We start from the raw sequence: 19,441 nt of genomic DNA on the forward strand, positions 1-19,441 counted from the left end.
AAAAGACTCTAATTCTGGGAAAGATTGATGGCATGAAGAGAAGGGGACAACAAAGGATGAGATACTTGGATGGCATCACCGACTCAATGGACATGAATTCGAGCAAACTCTTGGAGATAGTGAAGGACAGGGAAGTTCATGCTGTCACAAAGAGTTGAACGCTACTTAGCGACTGAACAACAGCAAGCCAATTCACAAGAAAGTCATTTGTAACGTATGTTATTTATGGTGAGAACTGCTCTGGTTCACAAATAGATTGGATATTTCACTCACGAAGACATTCAGACGTTCGAGAAATTACTCTATTAAGCTCAGCTGCACTTCAAATTAAAACAGAAAGGTCCAATTCTTTCTGGAGGCAACACAAGTCCTGGGGGCCTGGGCCACGTGATTCACCTCTGCATCCTTGGGTTCTGGAATACAGCCACACCTGTTCTTTGGCTGAGAGGAATGAAAACCTAAGAGCCCGGGAGCTCCGCCTTTCCTGCCACCACTGGGAAAGCTAGGAACCATAGAGATGTGGCTTCCTAGAGAGCCGAAGCTGGGAGGTGGTGTGAGCAACCGGATGTTGCGATACCCGCGGGTCAGCCATTATTCTGGGCTTCAGGTGCGTCCAGTTTTCGTGTCATCTCCTGGCGTCCCGGCGCCAAGGTGGTGGTCCCCAAGGCCGGAGCCGCCGCGGGAGACCCCGGTGAGCGGGGTGGGCTCGGGTCGGGTTGGCAAGCGCGGAGGGCGGCCCGGGTTGCGGCTTGAGCTCTCCCGGGCAGGTCAGCCCTCGCCGGCCCCTCTCTGCTCCTCTGCCTCAGGGCGGTCCCTCCACCGCTTGGTTGAGATGGACGCCTAGACTGCGGTTTGGGGAATATACTGAAGACAGCGCCTCTGTGTCTCTGTGTCTGTGGATTGGCTGTCGAGTCAATAGAATGTGCTGTCCCTTTGAGAAGAGCGACCTCAGTAGCCAGGGTCTCAGCTCAAGTCTTTCTGCTTTTTTCTCAGTCTTCTCTGAGGCTGATGCTGGAAACAGCTTGAGATTTCCCTGGAGCAGGGGCTCCCAGAATTCTTTTTTTTTTTTCCCCTTGAAGGATGGATTCCCATTTTTCCTTGTAATTTTATTGGCGTATACTTGGTTTTCAATTTTATGTTAGTTTTAGGTGTACAGCCAAGTGAGTCTGTTATACATATATGCACTCTTGATTCTTTTCCTGTTTAGGCCGTTACAGAGTATTGACTAGAGGTGCCTCTGCCATACAGTATGTCTTTAGTAGTTATTTTTTTTATATATAGTAGTGTGTATATGTCATTCCCAATCTTCCAATTTATCCCCACCACTCCAAGTCCCGTTTAAAATTTTGTAATGTAATGGTATTTAAGAAGCAAACTTTTAGGCCACGCATATCACCATTGCCTCAGAGAATGTATTTTCACATTAAGTACGTGAGTAAATGCTGTCTTTTGCAAGAAAGGTCATTATCAACCTGTGAGTGACTGTGTATCGTTATTGTTTTAATGAACTGTTATTTGGAAACCATTGCTTTAGAATAGTTGTTTGGGTTTCAGAAGTCTTTTCTTAGATGCAGTTATTTTGTACTTTTGGGGTTAGAATCCCTGAGATCAGAATTTGCTCCCATAACTGAACTAGTTGAGTGGCCTTGAGTGAATCGTTTAGCTCCTCCGAGACTTCTTTTGTTCTTTTTAACCTGTGCTTACAAATCTTTTGTGAGAAACAAGCATAATATATGCTTAAGGATTTCTTATTTGTATCTCTGCAAAGTAAGAGTAAATAAAATTCTGATAATTTACTGTAGAAAATTATTTAGAAGTCTCTTTCCCCCCCAAGTTTTATTTGTAAACCCTATTTTTTTTAGAACAGTTTTAGGTTCATAGGAAAATTAAGCAGAAAATACAGAAATTTCTCATGTGTTCCCTGACCCTACATTTGCATAGCCTCCTCCAGTATCAACATCCCCCACCACTGGAGGGATAGAGTGTGAGTTTGGGGTTAGCAGATGCAAACTAGTATTTATAGAATGGATAAACAACAAGGTTCTACTGTATAACTTAGGGAACTGTATGGTTCTACTGTATAACTTAGGGAACTGTATTCAATATCCTGTGATAAACCTTAATGGAAAAGAATATAAAAAATGTATATGTATAATTGAATCACTTTGCTGTACATCAGAAATTAACATGTATACCAATTGTAGGTCAATTAAAAAAAAATCCCTCATAGTTTTGCCTTTTCCAGAAGCCATGTAGTTGGAATTGTAAAGTATATTGGACTTTGAGATTAGCTTCTTTCACTGAGTAACATACATTTATGTTTCCTTTGTATCTTTTCATGGCTTGATAGCTTCTTTTTAACACTGGATAATAGTCTATTATCTGGATGTACCACAGTTTATCAGTTTACCCATTGAAGGATATCTTGGTTGATTCTTGGTGTTGACAGTTATGAATAAAGCTGCTAAAACATCCACGTGCAGGTTTTTGTGTAGGCATATGTCTTCAGTTCGTTTGGATGAATACTGAAGAGCACAATTGCTAGAATTTATGGTAAGAGTATGTTTAGTTTTGTAAGAAAGGGCCAAACTCTTCCATAGTGGCTGTACTATTTTGCATTCCTACCAATGAATGACAATTTCTGTTGTCCCACATCTTCACCAGCTTTTGGTGTTGCCAGTGTTCTAGACTTTGGCCATTCTAATAGGTATGTAATGATATTTCATCGTTTTAACTTGCATTTCCCTGATGACATATATGATGCAGAGCATATTTTCATGCAGTTATTTGAAATCTGTATATCTTCTTTGGCGAGGTGTTTGTTTAGGTCTTTAGTGGAAGCTACAAGTCCTCATCCCTGGACTGCCAGGGAATTCCCCTTTGGGTCATTAAAAAAAAAAAGATTTATTTATTTTTGACTGTGCTGGGTCTTTGTTGCTGTGCTCAGGCTTTCTCTAGTTCAGGCAAGTCAGAGCTACTCTTTGTTGTGGTATGCAGACTTCTCACTTTGGTTGCTTCGCTCGTTGTGGAGGAGGGGCTCTATGTGCGTGGCCTCTGTAGTTGTGGTGCAAGGGCTTAGTTGCTCCTCAGCATATGGTATCTTCCTGGACCAAGAATTGAACCTGTGTCCCCTGCATTGGCAGGTGGATTCTTAACCACTAAATCACCAGAGAAGCCCACATGGGCATATGTTAATTGAGTTGTTTGTTTTCTTAATTGTTGAGTTTTAAGAGTTATTTGTATGAAATATACAAAGGAAGGATATTAGGCTTTTATCAAGTATTTGTGTCTTTTGCAAGTATTTTCTTTCAGTGTACGGGTTGTCTTCTCATTCTTGACATTGCTTTTTCCAGAGCAGAATTTTTGAATTTTAATGAAGTCTACGTATTACTTCTTTCAAGGATCATGCCTTTTGAATGTATCTAAAAAGCTGTCACCATGCCCAAGGTCATCTAGGTTTTCTCCTAGGTTATCTTCCAGGACTTTTATAGTTCTGTATTTTATATTTAGGTCTCTGATCCATTTTGGGTTAATTTTTGTGAAATATGTAAAGTTTGTGTCTAGATTTATTTATTTATTTTTTTGCATGTGAACATCTGGTTGTACCAGCACCATTTGCCAAAAAGGCTATCTTTGTTTCATCGTATTATCTTAATTCTATCAAATATCAGTTGACTCAATTCATGTGGGTCTATTTCTGGACTTTTCATTCTGTTTCATTGATTTGTCTGCACTTTGCCAATACTGCACTGTCTTCATAACTGTAACTTTTTAGAAAGTCTTGATGTTAGGTAGTGTCAGTCCCTCAACTCTGGGTAGTATTGGGTAGTGTCAGTCCCTCAACTTCACAATACTGAGGGAGAAGTCCTTCAGTATTGTGTTAGTTATTCTGGGTCTGTAGCCTCTGCAAGTGAACTTTAGAATCAGTTTGTTGATATCTACAAAATAGCTTGGTGAGTTATTGAAGTTGCATTGGCTCTATAAAGTTGAGAAGAACTGGAATTTTGACAGTACTCTTTCTAGCTGTGAGCATGGGATATAAATAGTTTTTTTAAATTCTTTTCCATCACCACCAGATCAGTGACCAAAGAACTACTCAGTTTCTTTTTTCAAGTGTTCTATCCCTACTAATACTTTAGAACTTTATTTGCTTAGACTACAGGTTTCCCCTAATATCTGAAAATAGTGTTCTTATGAAACCTTCATAAGCTTAAGTGGTGTAAAGCAAAGGAGCAGTTCCCTTAGAACACGTCTTGCTAACAGATGTACAAAGTAAAACTGGTTAAAGCACAGATGCTCACAGACACAGGTTAAGTCCATGGCAGCTTGATGCTGAGATACTGAGTGTAGTTCCTATGGAACGGGCATGACAGTGCCACTCTGGCTACTTGAGGTACCTCTGGCTACCTCTTAGTAGCCTTTAGAATTTGCTTCTGTTTACTTACCTCTTCACTCTAGTTCTACAGCCTTACCTCAAAGTTTTCTTCCTTTCTCTGATTTGCACAGAACATTTCTAACAGAGCTATATGTGTTGTCACTCCCTTGCTTTAGAAATTACAGTTTCTTCCTGGAATGGCTTTCCTAATATTCCAGTGATCTTTTTTTCTTTAAAGCCCAACCCAAAATTACCTCCATGAATTTTTACTGTGCTTGTTTGTCCTCCTGTTAATTGTACTTGTACTTTGTATTGTGATTATATTTTATTTTGCTCTCCTCTGCTCTGTTATAAGCATGAACTTTAAGGATCCACATGTTAAATAAAATTAATGGGGCATTCAGATATGTCACTGATAGTGATGTAACTGTTACAGCCTTAAAAGTGTAAACTATTCCTACCTTTCTGCTAAACAGTTTCTTTTCTGGAGATTTTTCCTGAAGAAATAAGTAGAAATGTAACCAAAAATTCTTTAGCAAAGATGGTCATAGTAGCTTAATTTGTAATAGGAGAAAATTATAAATAATTAAATGTCCAACAGGATTACTTAAGTATGAATGGATTGATACACTCTTAAAAATAATGATTAAAGGATATTTGGTATTGGACTTCCATGGTGGTCCAGTTGTTAAGACTCTGGGCTTCCAATTCAGGGGGTGCAAGTTCAGTCCCTTGTTGCAGAACTCAGATCCCACATGCCTCGTGGCAAGAAAAAAAAAAAGGAATTTCATGTTTTTTATATCAGCAGTGGTCTGGATAACATGATTATTAATGTCCCTAGAGCCTTGGGCTAGGGCTTCTGTCAAAAGAGAAACTGCCCAGAATCTAGAACTCTGCATTCAGCAAGGTTTCTTCATTACTGGGGGGCTAATAGGGGTGCGGAAAATCTGATTGTGTCTCTAGGTTAACTTTAACAGTGATTTCTTTAGGTCTTACAGATGATGTTCTTCGAACTCTAAGGAAAAAGTCAAGCAAGGATTGAGGGACCCTGGAGAGGAACCTGTCTTAAATGGCAACAATGACAAGAGAAAATTGGGCCCACAATGCTCTGCGACAAGAGGGCCTTGTTAAAGGGAAGGATGATACCTGGAAGTGGGGAACCAGCTTCCAAGGGAGTAGCTCCACTGTTTGGGAGACCTCCCACCTGCACTTTAGACAGTTACGTTATCATGAGACATCTGGACCCCAGGAGGCACTGAGCCGGCTCCGGGAGCTCTGTCGCCGGTGGCTGAGGCCGGAAGCACGCACCAAGGCCCAGATCTTGGAGCTACTGGTGCTGGAGCAATTCCTGAGCATCCTGCCTGGAGAGATACGGACCTGGGTGCAGATCCATCGGCCCGGGAGTGGTGAGGAGGCCGTGGCCCTGGTAGAAGAGCTGCAGAAAGACCTTGATGGACCAACATTAAAAGTGAGAAAGGGAAAGTGGGGAGTAGACCCAGGACAGGCTGGGATAGAAAATGATTCTGTGATTTTCATTAACAGTAACACAGCAGCAACCCTTATGCTAATTAAAACAGGTTCATGAGCTCTTCAGATCATAGAATATCTGTCTGGAGAAATGGGTTTAGGGTTGGGATCTTTGTACCAATTCAGAATCAACACAGAGCATTGACTCTGCTTTATCTCCCTGGGTGATGCTTGCTAATTCTGAATTTTATTCAAGAATCTGAAGAGCATAATGTTCCTAAGAGCTCCTCTAAACAGAAGCAAGTATATTGTTTGTAAAGTCTGTTTGGGTTGGTGTTGTAAACCTGGAGTATGAAAAGTTGTGAAGAGCAAGAATGATGCTTTCTAGATCTGGAAAGACCACTCCATGTGTTCCCCCACTGGGGACTGTGTGAGACAAGAGAGTAGGTTGAGATATTTGCCTCTGATAAGATTTTATATCCTTGGCTATTAAATTGGGATCTTAACATGGTTTCTAGTATGTGTCAGATCTCTTTCTGTTGATCTGGAGCCCACTAGAAACATTTCTGTATGAAAAGTCTGAAATATAATTTGGGAGGGATATCAAGGATGGGCTTGTTTGTTTTAATCATGAAAATGAAGAATTTTAGAGCTGTGTTTTTCATTACTAATCACTAAGCCATTGTTCTCGTTCAAGGGATAAAAAAAGGAGGCAATAAAAGGTTCACCGCATTGCCTTTGTGAGACATCTAGTTAGCAGCAAAACCAGATGTCTACACTTCTAGTGTTCCTTCTATTGGAGCAGGAGGGGATGAGAAAAGTTGTGAATAAGTAGAACCCAGTGTTTTAGATTAAACCTGAAGCTGAAGACTTGTAGATTAAGTCTGAAGCTCTTAATTGCTTGTTACTTCCCATTCCCTCCTTAACCCACACCCAGGTCTGGCTTCTGTTTCTACCGTTCTGTTCAGTCTCCTCTGGGAAAGGTCACCAGTACCATGAATGGGGCTAGAGGGCAGCTCCATTGTTCTCAAGGCAAAGCTTTCCTGCTGTTTTGATGCTCCATATTTGAGGTGGGTCACTCTCATCTCACAGTTCTAGACTATATGGACAGAAAGAGGTCCATGGCGGTTAGGTGAGTTCATTTGCTGGAGGTACACGAAGAGTCAGCTTATTGCGTTCTGCTTGTTCCCAGGTTCCAGCCTTTGTCCAGGACCAGGACACTCTCCAGGAGGGTCTGAGTACTCCAGGAATAGCACTTCCTCATGCACCCACTGGCAGCCACATATCAGCTGAAATTCGCTCAAATTCTCTTACTGACCCAGTGGTGTTTGGCTTGCTCCAGGATCCTCAACATGGTAACTTACTCTGTGGGTCTGGCTTTGGACATCCTCAGGACTCTTGCTGGGTCTCACCTCCCTACTCCCAGATAGCTATTTCCTCTTCTGCCGTTCTATGAGTCCCTTAGGATACCAAACTCTTTTCTCCCTCATGTCATTGCTTGGGTCCCTCTGACCCTTTATCCATTCTTATTACTAATTTTTGCACTTTTCCAGCCCTGTACATGGGGGTCAGAAAAGATTTGTGTGTCATTTTATAGCCATTATTGCCTAGTTCTGGTAGTTGTGTGTCTTTCTGAACTCCTATTTTATAGAAGATAAACTTACTGGATTTGGACAAGAATGACAGTTACCTCATATGCAGCTTTTTCCTCCTTCTTCAGATTCTCCTGCCCCTGAAGCTTCTGCCCTTTCCCAGGAAGAGAACCCCAGAAACCAATTAATGGCTCTCATGCTCTTGACAGCCCAGCCCCAGGTAAGATTTGCTACCTCTTTTCTTCCTAAGGCCCTATCTGCACTACCTAATTGTGGCTCAAATGTACACTCGCTCATCCTAGTGCTTGGGTGTCCAGTCGGCTCCCATCTTTGAATCAAGGTCCCTGCTATTAAAGGGCAGAGTTCATGTGGGATCTCCTGTGTCTCTCTGATATCCCACCTCATACCCTCATAACATGTCTCGTCCCCAAAAGTGGAAGGAACCCTTCAGTAGAGGAGCTTCCTGGGCATGGATAATCTCACACATACCTGTCGTTTCAGGAATTGGTGATGTTTGAGGAGGTATCAGTATGCTTCACTTCAGAAGAATGGGCATGTTTGAGCCCAGTTCAGAGGGCCTTGTACTGGGATGTTATGCTGGAGAATTATGGAAATGTGACTTCCTTAGGTAAGGACCCTTTCTTCCCATAATTTGTACCTTTACTTCATCAGCTTTTGTTTATTTTCTTTTTACACCCCTATGACTCCCTGAAATGTAAGTGCAGATTCTTAACCACTGGACCACTAGGGAAGTCCCAGCTTTTGTGGAACTTTTTGCTATGCTAATTATGAACATAGCATAGCATACTTATTTTGAAAAATACTTGAAGGAAAAAATTTTTTAAACCAACTCTTTACAAACACCTACCCTCAAAATTTTGATATTTTACCTTTCTGGCTTTTTCTATGTATTGGAGAGGTTTTTTTTTTTTTACATTGTTTTGAGAGTGTGTGTCTGTGAATATGTACAGTTTTATAGCTTGCTTTCTTTGCATTTACCTCAACTCGTATTATCACATATTCTTTGCAAATATTATCTGTATTGGCTGGATAATTTGTGTCATAATTTAGTTAGCCACTTCTGTATTTTAGATAATTACTGTAATAATATTTTTTCTCTATGCCTAATGTTTCTTTTTATTTTTAGTTTCTCATTATTTTTTAGAAGTAGAATCACTAGGCCTAAAATAATTATTTTAAGGCTCTTGCTTCCTACTGCCAAATTGCTTTCCATATTGATGTCAGTCCTCTCTGTTCTTACCAGCTGTACACAACAACCATTCCTTTGGCTCTGCCTTCATTGATGCTGAGTAGTCCCACTCTTTTAAATTGTTGTTAATATAATTTTTTTAAGTTATAATATATATTCTGAAGTGTATTTCTTTGATTAGTAACAAGAGTATTTTTTAAAAACCTGTTAGTCATTTATGTTTCTGACAAACATTAAACATGTACATGCTGCTCTGTAATGGCAACTATGGGAATGATGTGATTCTTCCCTTAAGTAGCATGATTTGGGAGATGAATACAGAAAAAATAAACAAGGCAGAGTGAAATAATTGGAATTAGAGTGGCATAAGTCTCTTGAGATGGAAATGGAGAAGACAAAGCAACCAGTACCATTTCTGGGAGTTAGAAAAGGCCATGAAGGAGGTAGCTTTGTATTTCATTGTCTGAGTATCATTCTTTACATTGGCAGCTTTATGATACTGAATTTTTATTCAAGAACATTATATATCATTGATTTGTTCATGCTGCCTTTGTCTGTTTCAGGCCTGTTTTAAAAGTACCTTCAGGTAGATCTTACATAATTCTGGTTACATTGACTCTTTGGAATAGGAATCTTTTCTGATATTTTAGTTTGCATACTTGAAAATATTTAATTTTTATGTGTTAATTTTGTACTTAGCAACCTTAGTAAATTTTTTTTATTCATAGTAATTTATACTGTATATTTTTACATTTATGAGGATATGTCTTTTAGTATCTCTAAGGATATGTCTTTTAGTAATGTCTGTTAGTATCTCAGCTGTGGTGTGATGGTCAAATATTTTGTAGATTTGATATTTGAATATATATTCCTAAACTGCTTTCTATCAGTGACCTACCAATTTATACATCCACACAAAGAGCCCAAGAGGGCCTGTTTCCCCTGTATGTGCTTGTGATTTGGTCACTTTTAAATCTTTGCTAGCTAGATGAACAATCCTATCCTTCGGGGTTTTTTTTTCCCCATGTCTTTGATTATTAGTATTATTATGTTTATTGTTATTTTATGTTTATTCATATCCTTTCTACATATTTCTTTTATTAGAACTGGTAACCCTTTGTCACATGTTGTACATTTTCCCATTTGTTTGCCTTTCTGTGCTTGTTATGAGTTTAAGTCTTAGAAAATCTTTCAAACAGCAATATTTTCCTTTATGGTGTCTTTCTCCATAAAATACTATTTTTTTTTTAATTTTATTTTATTTTTCTCTCTAATTTTATTTTATTTTTAAACTTTACATAATTGTATTAGTTTTGCCAAATATCAAAATGAATCCGCCACAGGTATACATGTGTTCCCCATCCCGAACCCTCCTCCCTCCTCCCTCCCCATACCATCCCTCTGGGCCATCCCAGTGCACCAGCCCCAAGCATCCAGCATCATGCATCGAACCTGGACTGGCAACTCGTTTCCTACATGATATTTTACATGTTTCATTGCCATTCTCCCAAATCTTCCCACCCTCTCCCTCTCCCACAGAGTCCATAAGACTGTTCTATACATCAGTGTCTCTTTTGCTGTCTCGTACACCGGGTTATTGTTACCATCTTTCTAAATAAAATACTATTTTTTAAATCACATGTATTTTATTCAGACATTTTCATTGTTTCATTTTTATATTTATGCAGAATGACCTAGGAATCCAATTTGTTTGCTATTTTTTGTTTAATCCAAGTGATTTTCAGTAGTTCTAATGCGATTTACTATAGAACTATCTTTCTTTTTAGAAATTTTAAAACATGTTTGATGGGTTAATTAATTTTATGAAAAACACTCACCAGGGATCCATAGCTTATGCTGTAAGCCAAAATAAATTCCAGATGGGTCTAAATAAAGGTTAAACTTAAAAAATAATAAAATAGAATTCCTTATTTATTCTAGCTCTTTGAGGAAAAAGAAGTTTGAATCAACTTTAATAAGTAAGATATGCTCTAACTGCAGTGTTGTTTGGGATTTGGGCAAGCAGATACCAAAGTACTTATGTTCTTTGACCTAGTAGTTCTGATTTGAGGAGGATACCTTAAGGAAATGGTTCAGAAAGAGGGAAAATAAGTAATATGTCTAAAGACAGTCCCAGCAAAAAATTGACAATGATTAAAATTTGGGAACAACCAAATTTCCTCAGATAAAGTACTACGTAGCCCATGGTGTTCTGACCTGGGAGTAGACTGTGACACTATCAGATTTGACAGTTTTATGTACTCAGTTTCTGTGCATTGATAAGCTGGTAGAAAAGCAGACTTCAAGCCTTCCCTGTTGGCTCTGTGGTAAAGGATCCATCTGCCAATGCAGGAGACGTGGGTTTGATCCCTGGTCTGGGGAGATCTCATATGCTGCAGAGCGACTAAGGTAGTGTGCCATCACTATTGAGCCTGTGCTCTGGAGCCTGGGAGCCACAACTACTGAAGCCCACATGCCCTAGAGCCCATGCTCTGCAACAAGAGAAGCCACCACAATGAGAAGCCCACACACTGCAAGTAGAGATTAGCCCCTGCTTGCTACAACTAGAGAAAAGCCCAAGCAGCAGTGAAGACCCAGCAAAGCCAGAAAAAGCAAACTCCCAGATAGCTTGCACATACTTCTTCAATATGTAAAAGAATTATAAATGTTCATTTAAGAGATTGGAATAGAATTTAAAGGCAGTTATTCAAGAAATATCAAGTATCTCACACATCAAGCTTAATCCCTGCCTTAAAGTACATTCCAGTTGAATTGACAGACTTTTACAAAAATAAATATAATACAATGTAACAAATGCTATATAATAAAAGTATGCATGAATGTGGGAGCAGATAAGAGCTTGGTATGATGAAAACTGGGAGAGTAGGAGGAGAGGTGGGTGGTTTAGAGAAAGATTTACAGAAGTAAGTGACTTTTTTGTGGGGAAGGGGCTATACCACTTGTGGGATCTTAGTTCCCCAACCAGAGGTTGAACCTGAGCCCCAGCAGTAAAAACACTGGACTGCCAATGAAATCCCAGATGATATTATATGATTTCTTAATTTTCTTTTTTTTTTTATTGTTCAGGGCTATGGTACAGAAATATACTGCTTTTGTATATTAATATTTATCCTACAACCTTGCTGAACCTACTTAGTTAGGGTAGTTTTTTGGTTGCTTCTTTCAGTTCAGTTCAGTTTAGTCGCTCAGTCGTGTCCAACTCATTGCAACCCCATAGACTGTGTCATGCCAGGCCTCCCTGTCCATCACCAACTTCCGGAGTTTACCCAGACTCATGTCCATTGAGTCGGTGATGCCATCCAACCATCTCCTCTGTCATCCCCTTCTCCTCTAGCCTTCAATCTTTCCCAGCATCAGGGTCTTTTTAAATGAGTCAGTTCTTCACATCAGGTGGCCAGAGTATTGGAGTTTCAGCTTTAGCATCAGCCCTTCCAATGAACACTCAGGACTGATCTCCTTGAGGATGGACTGGTTGGATCTCTTTGCAGTCCAAGGGACTCTCAAAAGTCTTATCCAACACCACAGTTCAAAAGCATCAATTCTTTGGTGCTAAGCACAATGATGTATTACATTAATTGATTATCTGATGTTATACCCATATTTGCCTTCCTGTGATAAATCTCACTTGGTCATGGTGTAGAATTCTTTTTATGTGTTGCTGGAGTCAGCTAATATTTGGTGAGATTTTGTTTTGTTTTGTTTTGCTTTTATTTTACTTATTTGGCTGTGCTGGTTCCTCATTGCTGCATGGGCTCTTTTCTAGTTGTGGCGAGCAGGAACTACTCTCAGTTACAGTGCATGGGCTTATGGTGGTAGCTTCTCTTGTTGCCAAGCACAGGCTCTAAGGTATGCAGGCTTCAGCTGTTGTGGCTCCTGGACTCCAGAACACAGGATCAGTAGCTATGGCTTAGTTTTTCTGTGGCATGTGGTATCTTCCCAGACCGGGAATTGAACCCATATCTGTTGTATTGGCAGGCAGATTCTTTACTACTGAACCACCAGGAAACCCCTGTTGAGGATTCTTATGTCTCTATTCATAAAGATATGGTTGTTTTGTAGTTTTGTCTGTTTTTGTAATATCTTTGTCTGCTTTTAGTATGTAGGTGATACTGGCCTCATAGAATTAGTTGGGAAGTGTTTCCACCTTTTTTGTTTATTGGAAGAGTATGAAGAATTGGTGTTCATTCTTTTAATGTTTGGTAGTGTTCATCAGTAAAACAGTTTGGATCTGGGCTTTTCTTTGTTGGTAGTTTTTTGTTTACTGATTGTATTTCGTTGCTTATTATGGAACTATTCAGATTTTCTGTGTCATCCCGAGTCAATTTTAGTACATTGTGTCTTTCTAGAAATTTGGTCATTTCATTTTTTTTTTTTTTTGACCATTCCATCTTAAGTTGTTCAGTTGGCACAGAATCATTCATAGTATTCCTTTAAACTTTTTTTTTCCTGTAAGATCAGTGGTAATTCCAATGGGGGTAACTTTTATACTTAGTTTTTAAGCCTGTAAGTTTGGGCAGGTAACAAATTGAGAAGAGGAAGAGCAAATTCAGAAAGAGAAAGGGGCATGGGCAGTGATCGGGAAGTAAGCAAAAACATGACATGTTTGGGCATCTGTACATAGTTTTCCATGCCTAGAGTCTATAGGCATACTGCTACTGCTGCTAAGTCACTTCAGTCATGTCCAACTCTGTGTGACCCCATAGACAGCAGCCCACCAGGCTTCCCCATCCCTGGGATTCTCCAGGCAAGAACACTGGAGTGGGTTGCTATTTCCTTCTCCAATGCATGAGAGTGAAAAGTGAAAGTGAAGCCGCTCAGTCGTATCTGACTCTTAGCGACCCCATGGACTGCAGCCTACCAGGCTCCTCCATCCATGGGATTTTCCAGGCAAGAGTACTGGAGTGGAGTGCCGTTGCCTTCTCCGAGAGTCTATAGGCATAAAGGGTACTAATAAGAAGTTAAGCCAGAAAAGTAACAGATAGTGGAGGATAGCGTCTCTTGGGCTGTTCTTGTCATTTGTGCATTATCCTATAGGCAATGAAGCATTGTTTGTTTTGAGCAGGTGAGTGATATGATCAAATATACGTATTGGAAAGATAATTAGCAATGGAATGGACATGGATTAGAGGATTGGGGTGGATTGGAGGTAGGGAAGCCTGTCTTTTTCTTGCCTGCTTAACCAAAGATTGCAGAAAATAATCAGCTCTGTCTATCATTCTGATATTTTTTTCCCAAGTCCCTTAAAGCTCATTAGGCCCACACATAGTCTGATTTCTATACTAAAATTTCATTTATCCAGCTAATTAGCTAGTGTATATATAAGTCCTTCATTCTTAACCATTTTCCATTTCTGTTTAACCACTTGCAACACTTCTATTTCTTAAAATGCTTCTATAAAGAAAGGAAAGAAAGAAAAGTTTCCTTAAAGAAAGAAAACTTTCCTTTCAACCAGCATTCTGCTTAAATTGTAAAACCAGTCCATTAACACTCCTTTCCTATGTATTTTCTCTCTATTTAGGTAGAAGAATATTGTTTTTATACTCAAATAGAAGATAATGTTATTATTATTTATATAATTTTATTTTATTAGATAATTTGGGGAACTAGTTCATAATTTTTCTCACATTTGGATGGTGAAAATGAGTTTCCAAAACATTTAAAATATACATCATTTCATATTTTAAAATATTTGAGAATATTAGAGTCATAAAGAGGTTAACTAGTTTAGCCTCATTATTTTATAGATGTTTTCATAGTTTTTAATGTCTCTATATTTTTTCTTTTCATTCAGTATTTTTTATATATAACTACATGATGGAGTCTAATGTAGACCTAGTTTTTTGTGAAATTAATTTAAAAATTTCATTTCTCAATTTTAAAAGAAGAATTCGAAGTGTTAAGTTGCTTTTTAATAGATTTTTTCCTGTAGATTAATTACTTTCAAGTAATTGAAAAATGTTGATGCACTTGACTCTTCAAAAGTTAAAGATGGCCTTCAGAGTTTTTAGGTATATTTTCTTTCTTTGAGAGTTTCCATCTTCTTAGCATGAAGAAGAAAAAAAAAAGATAGTTCTTTATAAGCCCCATCCAGCTTCATGAGCTTATATGTGAACCACCTGTATTAAGATCTTCTCTAGTTCTTCTTACATCTGTTTATTCAACATCCTTTCTATGTTTCCATCTGCTCCCTGAAGGCAACAAGCTTAGAAGTATCTCAGAATGAATTCCGTGTTAATCCATTTATAACATTCTGTCAGTGTAGCATTCTGCTTTGTACTCCCATTTAATGAAAAGCTTTTCCTTTTTGTGTGCATGTAAAAGTATCCTTCTAGTTGTTTTAAAGTCTTTTGAAGATCTTGTTGCTGACAAGGATATGGTAATATTTGCATTTTTAATTTCTTTTACCAGAATGGGAGACCATGACTGAGAACGAGGAGGTGACATCCAAGTTGAACATATCTCAAAGAGCAGATTCTCAGAGAGGAATATCAAAAAGATTTCAAGGAGGTGTTCCATATCTTCTTGACTTTGAGGAAGAGTGTGAATGGCAAATTTTTTCAAGTCAGTGGAGAAATGAAGCAAGGGAAAGAGATACACTGAAGAAAGGTTCCCTATGTGAACGAGACAAGAAAAAAAGGACTCCACCAGAAAAACGAGGCCAAAAGTGGAAGGAATTTGAAGAAAGCTTGGCTTCAGATTCAGCTTTTTCTGAAAGTTTAATAGGTGCTGAAGGAAAGAAGCTGTATAAATGTGATATGTGTTATAAACATTTCAATAAAATCTCCCATCTTATAAATCATCGGAGGATCCACACTGGGGAGAAACCTCATAAATGTAAGGAGTGTGGAAAAGGCTTTATTCAGCGCTCAAGCCTTCTAATGCATTTACGAAACCATTCTGGCGAGAAACCTTATAAATGTAATGAATGTGGGAAAGCCTTCTCTCAGAGTGCTTACCTTCTAAACCATCAGAGAATCCACACTGGGGAGAAACCTTATAAATGTAAGGAGTGTGGAAAGGGCTTCTATAGGCACTCAGGCCTTATAATACATCTAAGACGCCATTCTGGGGAGAGACCTTATAAATGTAATGAGTGTGGCAAAGTTTTTTCTCAGAATGCTTACCTCATTGACCACCAGAGGCTCCACAAAGGAGAAGAACCTTATAAATGTAACAAGTGTCAGAAAGCTTTCATTCTGAAGAAGAGCCTCATTCTGCACCAGAGAATCCACTCTGGGGAAAAACCCTATAAATGTGATGAATGTGGAAAAACTTTTGCCCAGACCACTTACCTGGTTGACCATCAGCGGCTCCACAGTACAGAGAACCCATATAAATGTAAAGAATGTGGAAAAGTTTTCATTCGAAGCAAAAGCCTCCTCCTACACCAGAGAGTTCACACAGAAAAGAAGACTTTTGGTTGTAAAAAATGTGGGAAGATTTTCACTTCTAAGTCAAGTCTCATTGACCATAAGAGGATGCATAGCAGAGAGAAGCCTTATAAATGTACTGAATGTGGGAAAGCCTTCACTCAGAGCGCTTACCTTTTTGACCATCAGAGACTCCACAATGGGGAGAAGCCCTATGAATGTAATGAATGTGGGAAAGTTTTCATTCTGAAAAAGAGCCTCATTTTACATCAGAGGTTCCACACTGGAGAGAATCTCTATGAATGTAAAGACTGTGGCAAAGTCTTTGGTTCTAACAGAAACCTCATTGACCACGAGAGACTCCACAATGGGGAGAAGCCCTATGAATGTCGAGAGTGCGGGAAAACCTTCATTATGAGCAAAAGTTTCATGGTCCATCAGAAGCTCCATACACAAGAGAAGGCCTACAAATGTGAGGATTGTGGGAAGGCTTTCAGTTACAATTCAAGCCTGCTCGTACATCGGAGAATCCACACCGGGGAAAAGCCTTTTGAATGCAATGAATGTGGAAGAGCTTTCAGTTCTAACAGAAACCTCATTGAACATAAGAGAATCCACAGTGGTGAGAAACCATATGAGTGTAATGAGTGTGGCAAATGCTTCATTCTGAAGAAAAGCCTCATTGGACATCAGAGGATTCACACAAGGGAAAAATCGTACAAATGTAATGACTGTGGGAAAGTCTTCAGTTACCGCTCAAACCTGATAGCCCATCAGAGAATCCACACTGGTGAGAAGCCTTATGCATGTAATGAGTGTGGGAAGGGCTTTACTTACAATAGAAATCTTATTGAGCATCAAAGAATTCACAGTGGAGAAAAAACCTATGAATGTCATGTATGTAGAAAAGTGCTTACCTCTAGTAGAAATCTTATGGTGCATCAAAGAATCCATACTGGAGAAAAACCTTATAAATGTAGTGAGTGTGGAAAAGACTTTAGTCAGAACAAAAACCTTGTTGTACATCAGAGAATGCACACTGGGGAAAAACCATATGAATGTGAAAAGTGTAGAAAATCTTTTACTTCTAAGAGGAATTTAGTTGGCCACCAGAGAATCCACACAGGAGAGAAACCATATGGGTGTAATGACTGTAATAAAGTTTTTAGGCAAAGAAAAAACCTGACTGTACATCAGAAAATTCATACAGATGAAAAAAACTGTGAATGTGATGAGTCTGAAAAAGAATTCTCTCAGACTTCAAACCTTCATCTTCAACCAAAAATCCATTCTTTGGAGGATTTTCGGTCCTATTCTCTTGGGTCCAAATTCTCTTGGGTCCAAAATGCCAATGAGTCCAAGATCAAGATTCAGAAAATCTAGTATTGTGTAAAATGGAATACCATCCCTGCCTCTGTAAGTGACTGTTGGATAAATGGCAGCATAGGGTTTTTATAAGGAAAAAAAAGTCATGATTGACCCTTTTGTAGACAAGTGTGTTGCATGAGGCAGAAAGTTAATCTAGACTTTCAAGACTATGAAAACATAAGCCAAATTCTAGTTAAAAGATACTCTGTTCCAAATCATTTCTTATGAACCTATAAAAGGACCTTGAAGCACTTAAAGATTCTGAAGAAACTGAATTATGATTTATAAGATATAATGAAGATGTTGTAAATGATGGCAAAAATATCTTTGTATTAAAAAGTGTATGTTTTGAAAAGATACGTATATTTGGTACATCTTAAAGATAGTATCACTGTTAGAGAATGTCTATACAGACAGTGTGATTAAGACATACAAAACATGAAGTTGGGTGGGTAGGACTGCTCTTTGAGGACAATTTAAGTACACTGGATTTGGAATCTGAAAACCTAGGTTTGGATCCTGGCTCTTTCACTTACGAGCTCTGTGATGTTATTAAGTCAGTCTCTAAGTCTCAGTTTCTCTGTCAGTCAAATACTGGCATAACCCCTACTTCATAGAATTGTTTTGAGCATTTAGTAAAAGGATCATGTGACAGTACTTTATGAAATAATTTAATTGTCAATAAAATTGGATAAAAGAGATATGGTCAAAATCTGGAAAATGGCATAATGTAGTGTTTGTTCATCAAGTTAATATTAGGACTTCATGAACCTCAAAAGTTTAATTTTTATAGTAAGGAAGTATGGTGGATGGTTAACTTTGGAATTTAGTACTCTAAAAAAACTTTAAAAACAGCTTTTTAAATGTTTAAGGGAGATAATATATAATATACCTAGTTTGTTTTTATGGAAAAAAAATATTGGCTTACTAAATAATGTCTGGCCATTAATTTGATGCCAAGAAAAAAAAGTTTATTTTTTCAACCTTTGGATTTTAAACCTAGTGGATGTAGAGTGTCAAAATAGAAAGACAGTCCTATGTCACTTGCCTTGCTGACCGGGAAAAATCCTTAACCTCAACCTCAGAGCTGATTATCTCTGCTACTGTCATTCTCACTTCTAATCAATATTTCATTGGTAAACATACAAATGGCTTGTTACTCAAGAGACAACATTCTATCCCAGCACTCAACTTACCACATAAGTTTTTTTACACAGCCAAGCCCTTCAAATCTCTGATTATACCAATTCAGAATCCATCTCTGAGTGGTCAGGCCCATTTACTCCCAGTGAACCAATCATTATTCATTCTGTACCCTTTTGTACATTTGTAAACTTAATTCTTGTATTCTTGGTTTGGTAATTTTATGTTGTAATTCTCAGAACGCCAGTTCTGTCACTGAAGTATAAATACCTTAATATTGGGATTTTGTTTTCTGATACTTAGCAGCATTGCAGTGGTGTGTTGATTATAGTAAGTGTTATGAATTCAACCCTGAAGTTCTTTGAGGGCTGGTTCCTTTTTAGACTGAAAGGACCAAGAGTGAAAACTGGAAGGGGCCTGAGTTAAAAGTCTGAAGGCCTTAAGAGTCAGATACTGCCACTTTTCCTTGGACAAATGGTTTCATTTCTTGGAGCCTTGGTTTCTTCATTTGTTAAACAGAAGGAAGAATATCTACCTCCCTAAGTTTTTATGGGGTAATGAATATGAAGATGCTTTTTGTCCATACTGAAGAAAAATTACCCCCATTATGTAATAATCACAACTACTTTAACAATGAAGAGATCTGGCATTTACCTCTTAATCAGTTTAACAAAATGTAACATTGCTGAGACAACTCACATAATGTGCCTCCCTCCACATGTAATGCGATAAGCCAAAAGTATAACCTGAATTCATCAAGCTTCTTAGACCTGATTGCTAGTTTACAGGAAATACAGGAAGCAAAGGAACAAGATAAAAGACATCATAAGAAACAAGTTCAGAATGCGGCATATTGTCTAGGAAAACTGCATTGTTGGAATCCCCTGGCCGCCCA

General features: G+C 38.5%; 1 protein-coding gene across 2 annotated transcripts; it reads left to right on the forward strand.

Annotated features, from left to right (window-relative positions):
• Nucleotides 1-555: 555 nt before the first annotated feature.
• Nucleotides 556-18,124, forward strand: ZNF197 (zinc finger protein 197). Of its 2 annotated transcripts, none has more exons than XM_015459422.3 (6): nt 556-607; nt 5,365-5,843; nt 7,035-7,197; nt 7,563-7,654; nt 7,936-8,062; nt 15,074-18,124. In XM_015459422.3, the coding sequence occupies exons 2-6, from the start codon at nt 5,445-5,447 to the stop codon at nt 17,416-17,418; spliced, it is 3,126 nt and encodes a 1,041-aa protein (XP_015314908.1). In that variant the 5' UTR covers nt 556-607; nt 5,365-5,444; the 3' UTR covers nt 17,419-18,124. The 2 variants fall into 2 exon arrangements, with proteins under 2 accessions (XP_015314908.1, NP_001193742.1); NM_001206813.1 differs by having other exon boundaries at nt 577-691.
• Nucleotides 18,125-19,441: the final 1,317 nt, after the last annotated feature.

Source organism: Bos taurus, chromosome 22, assembly GCF_002263795.3.
Source record: "Bos taurus isolate L1 Dominette 01449 registration number 42190680 breed Hereford chromosome 22, ARS-UCD2.0, whole genome shotgun sequence".
Taxonomy (NCBI): Eukaryota; Metazoa; Chordata; class Mammalia; order Artiodactyla; family Bovidae; genus Bos; species Bos taurus.

Coding starts and splice junctions, on each gene's coding strand:
- ZNF197 (XM_015459422.3), top strand. CDS start 5,445: ATGGCAACAATGACAAGAGAAAATTGGGCCCACAATGCTCTGCGACAA. Junction 5,844..7,034: donor TTGATGGACCAACATTAAAA/GTGAGAAAGGGA, acceptor GCTTGTTCCCAG/GTTCCAGCCTTTGTCCAGGA. Junction 8,063..15,073: donor TGGAAATGTGACTTCCTTAG/GTAAGGACCCTT, acceptor TTCTTTTACCAG/AATGGGAGACCATGACTGAG.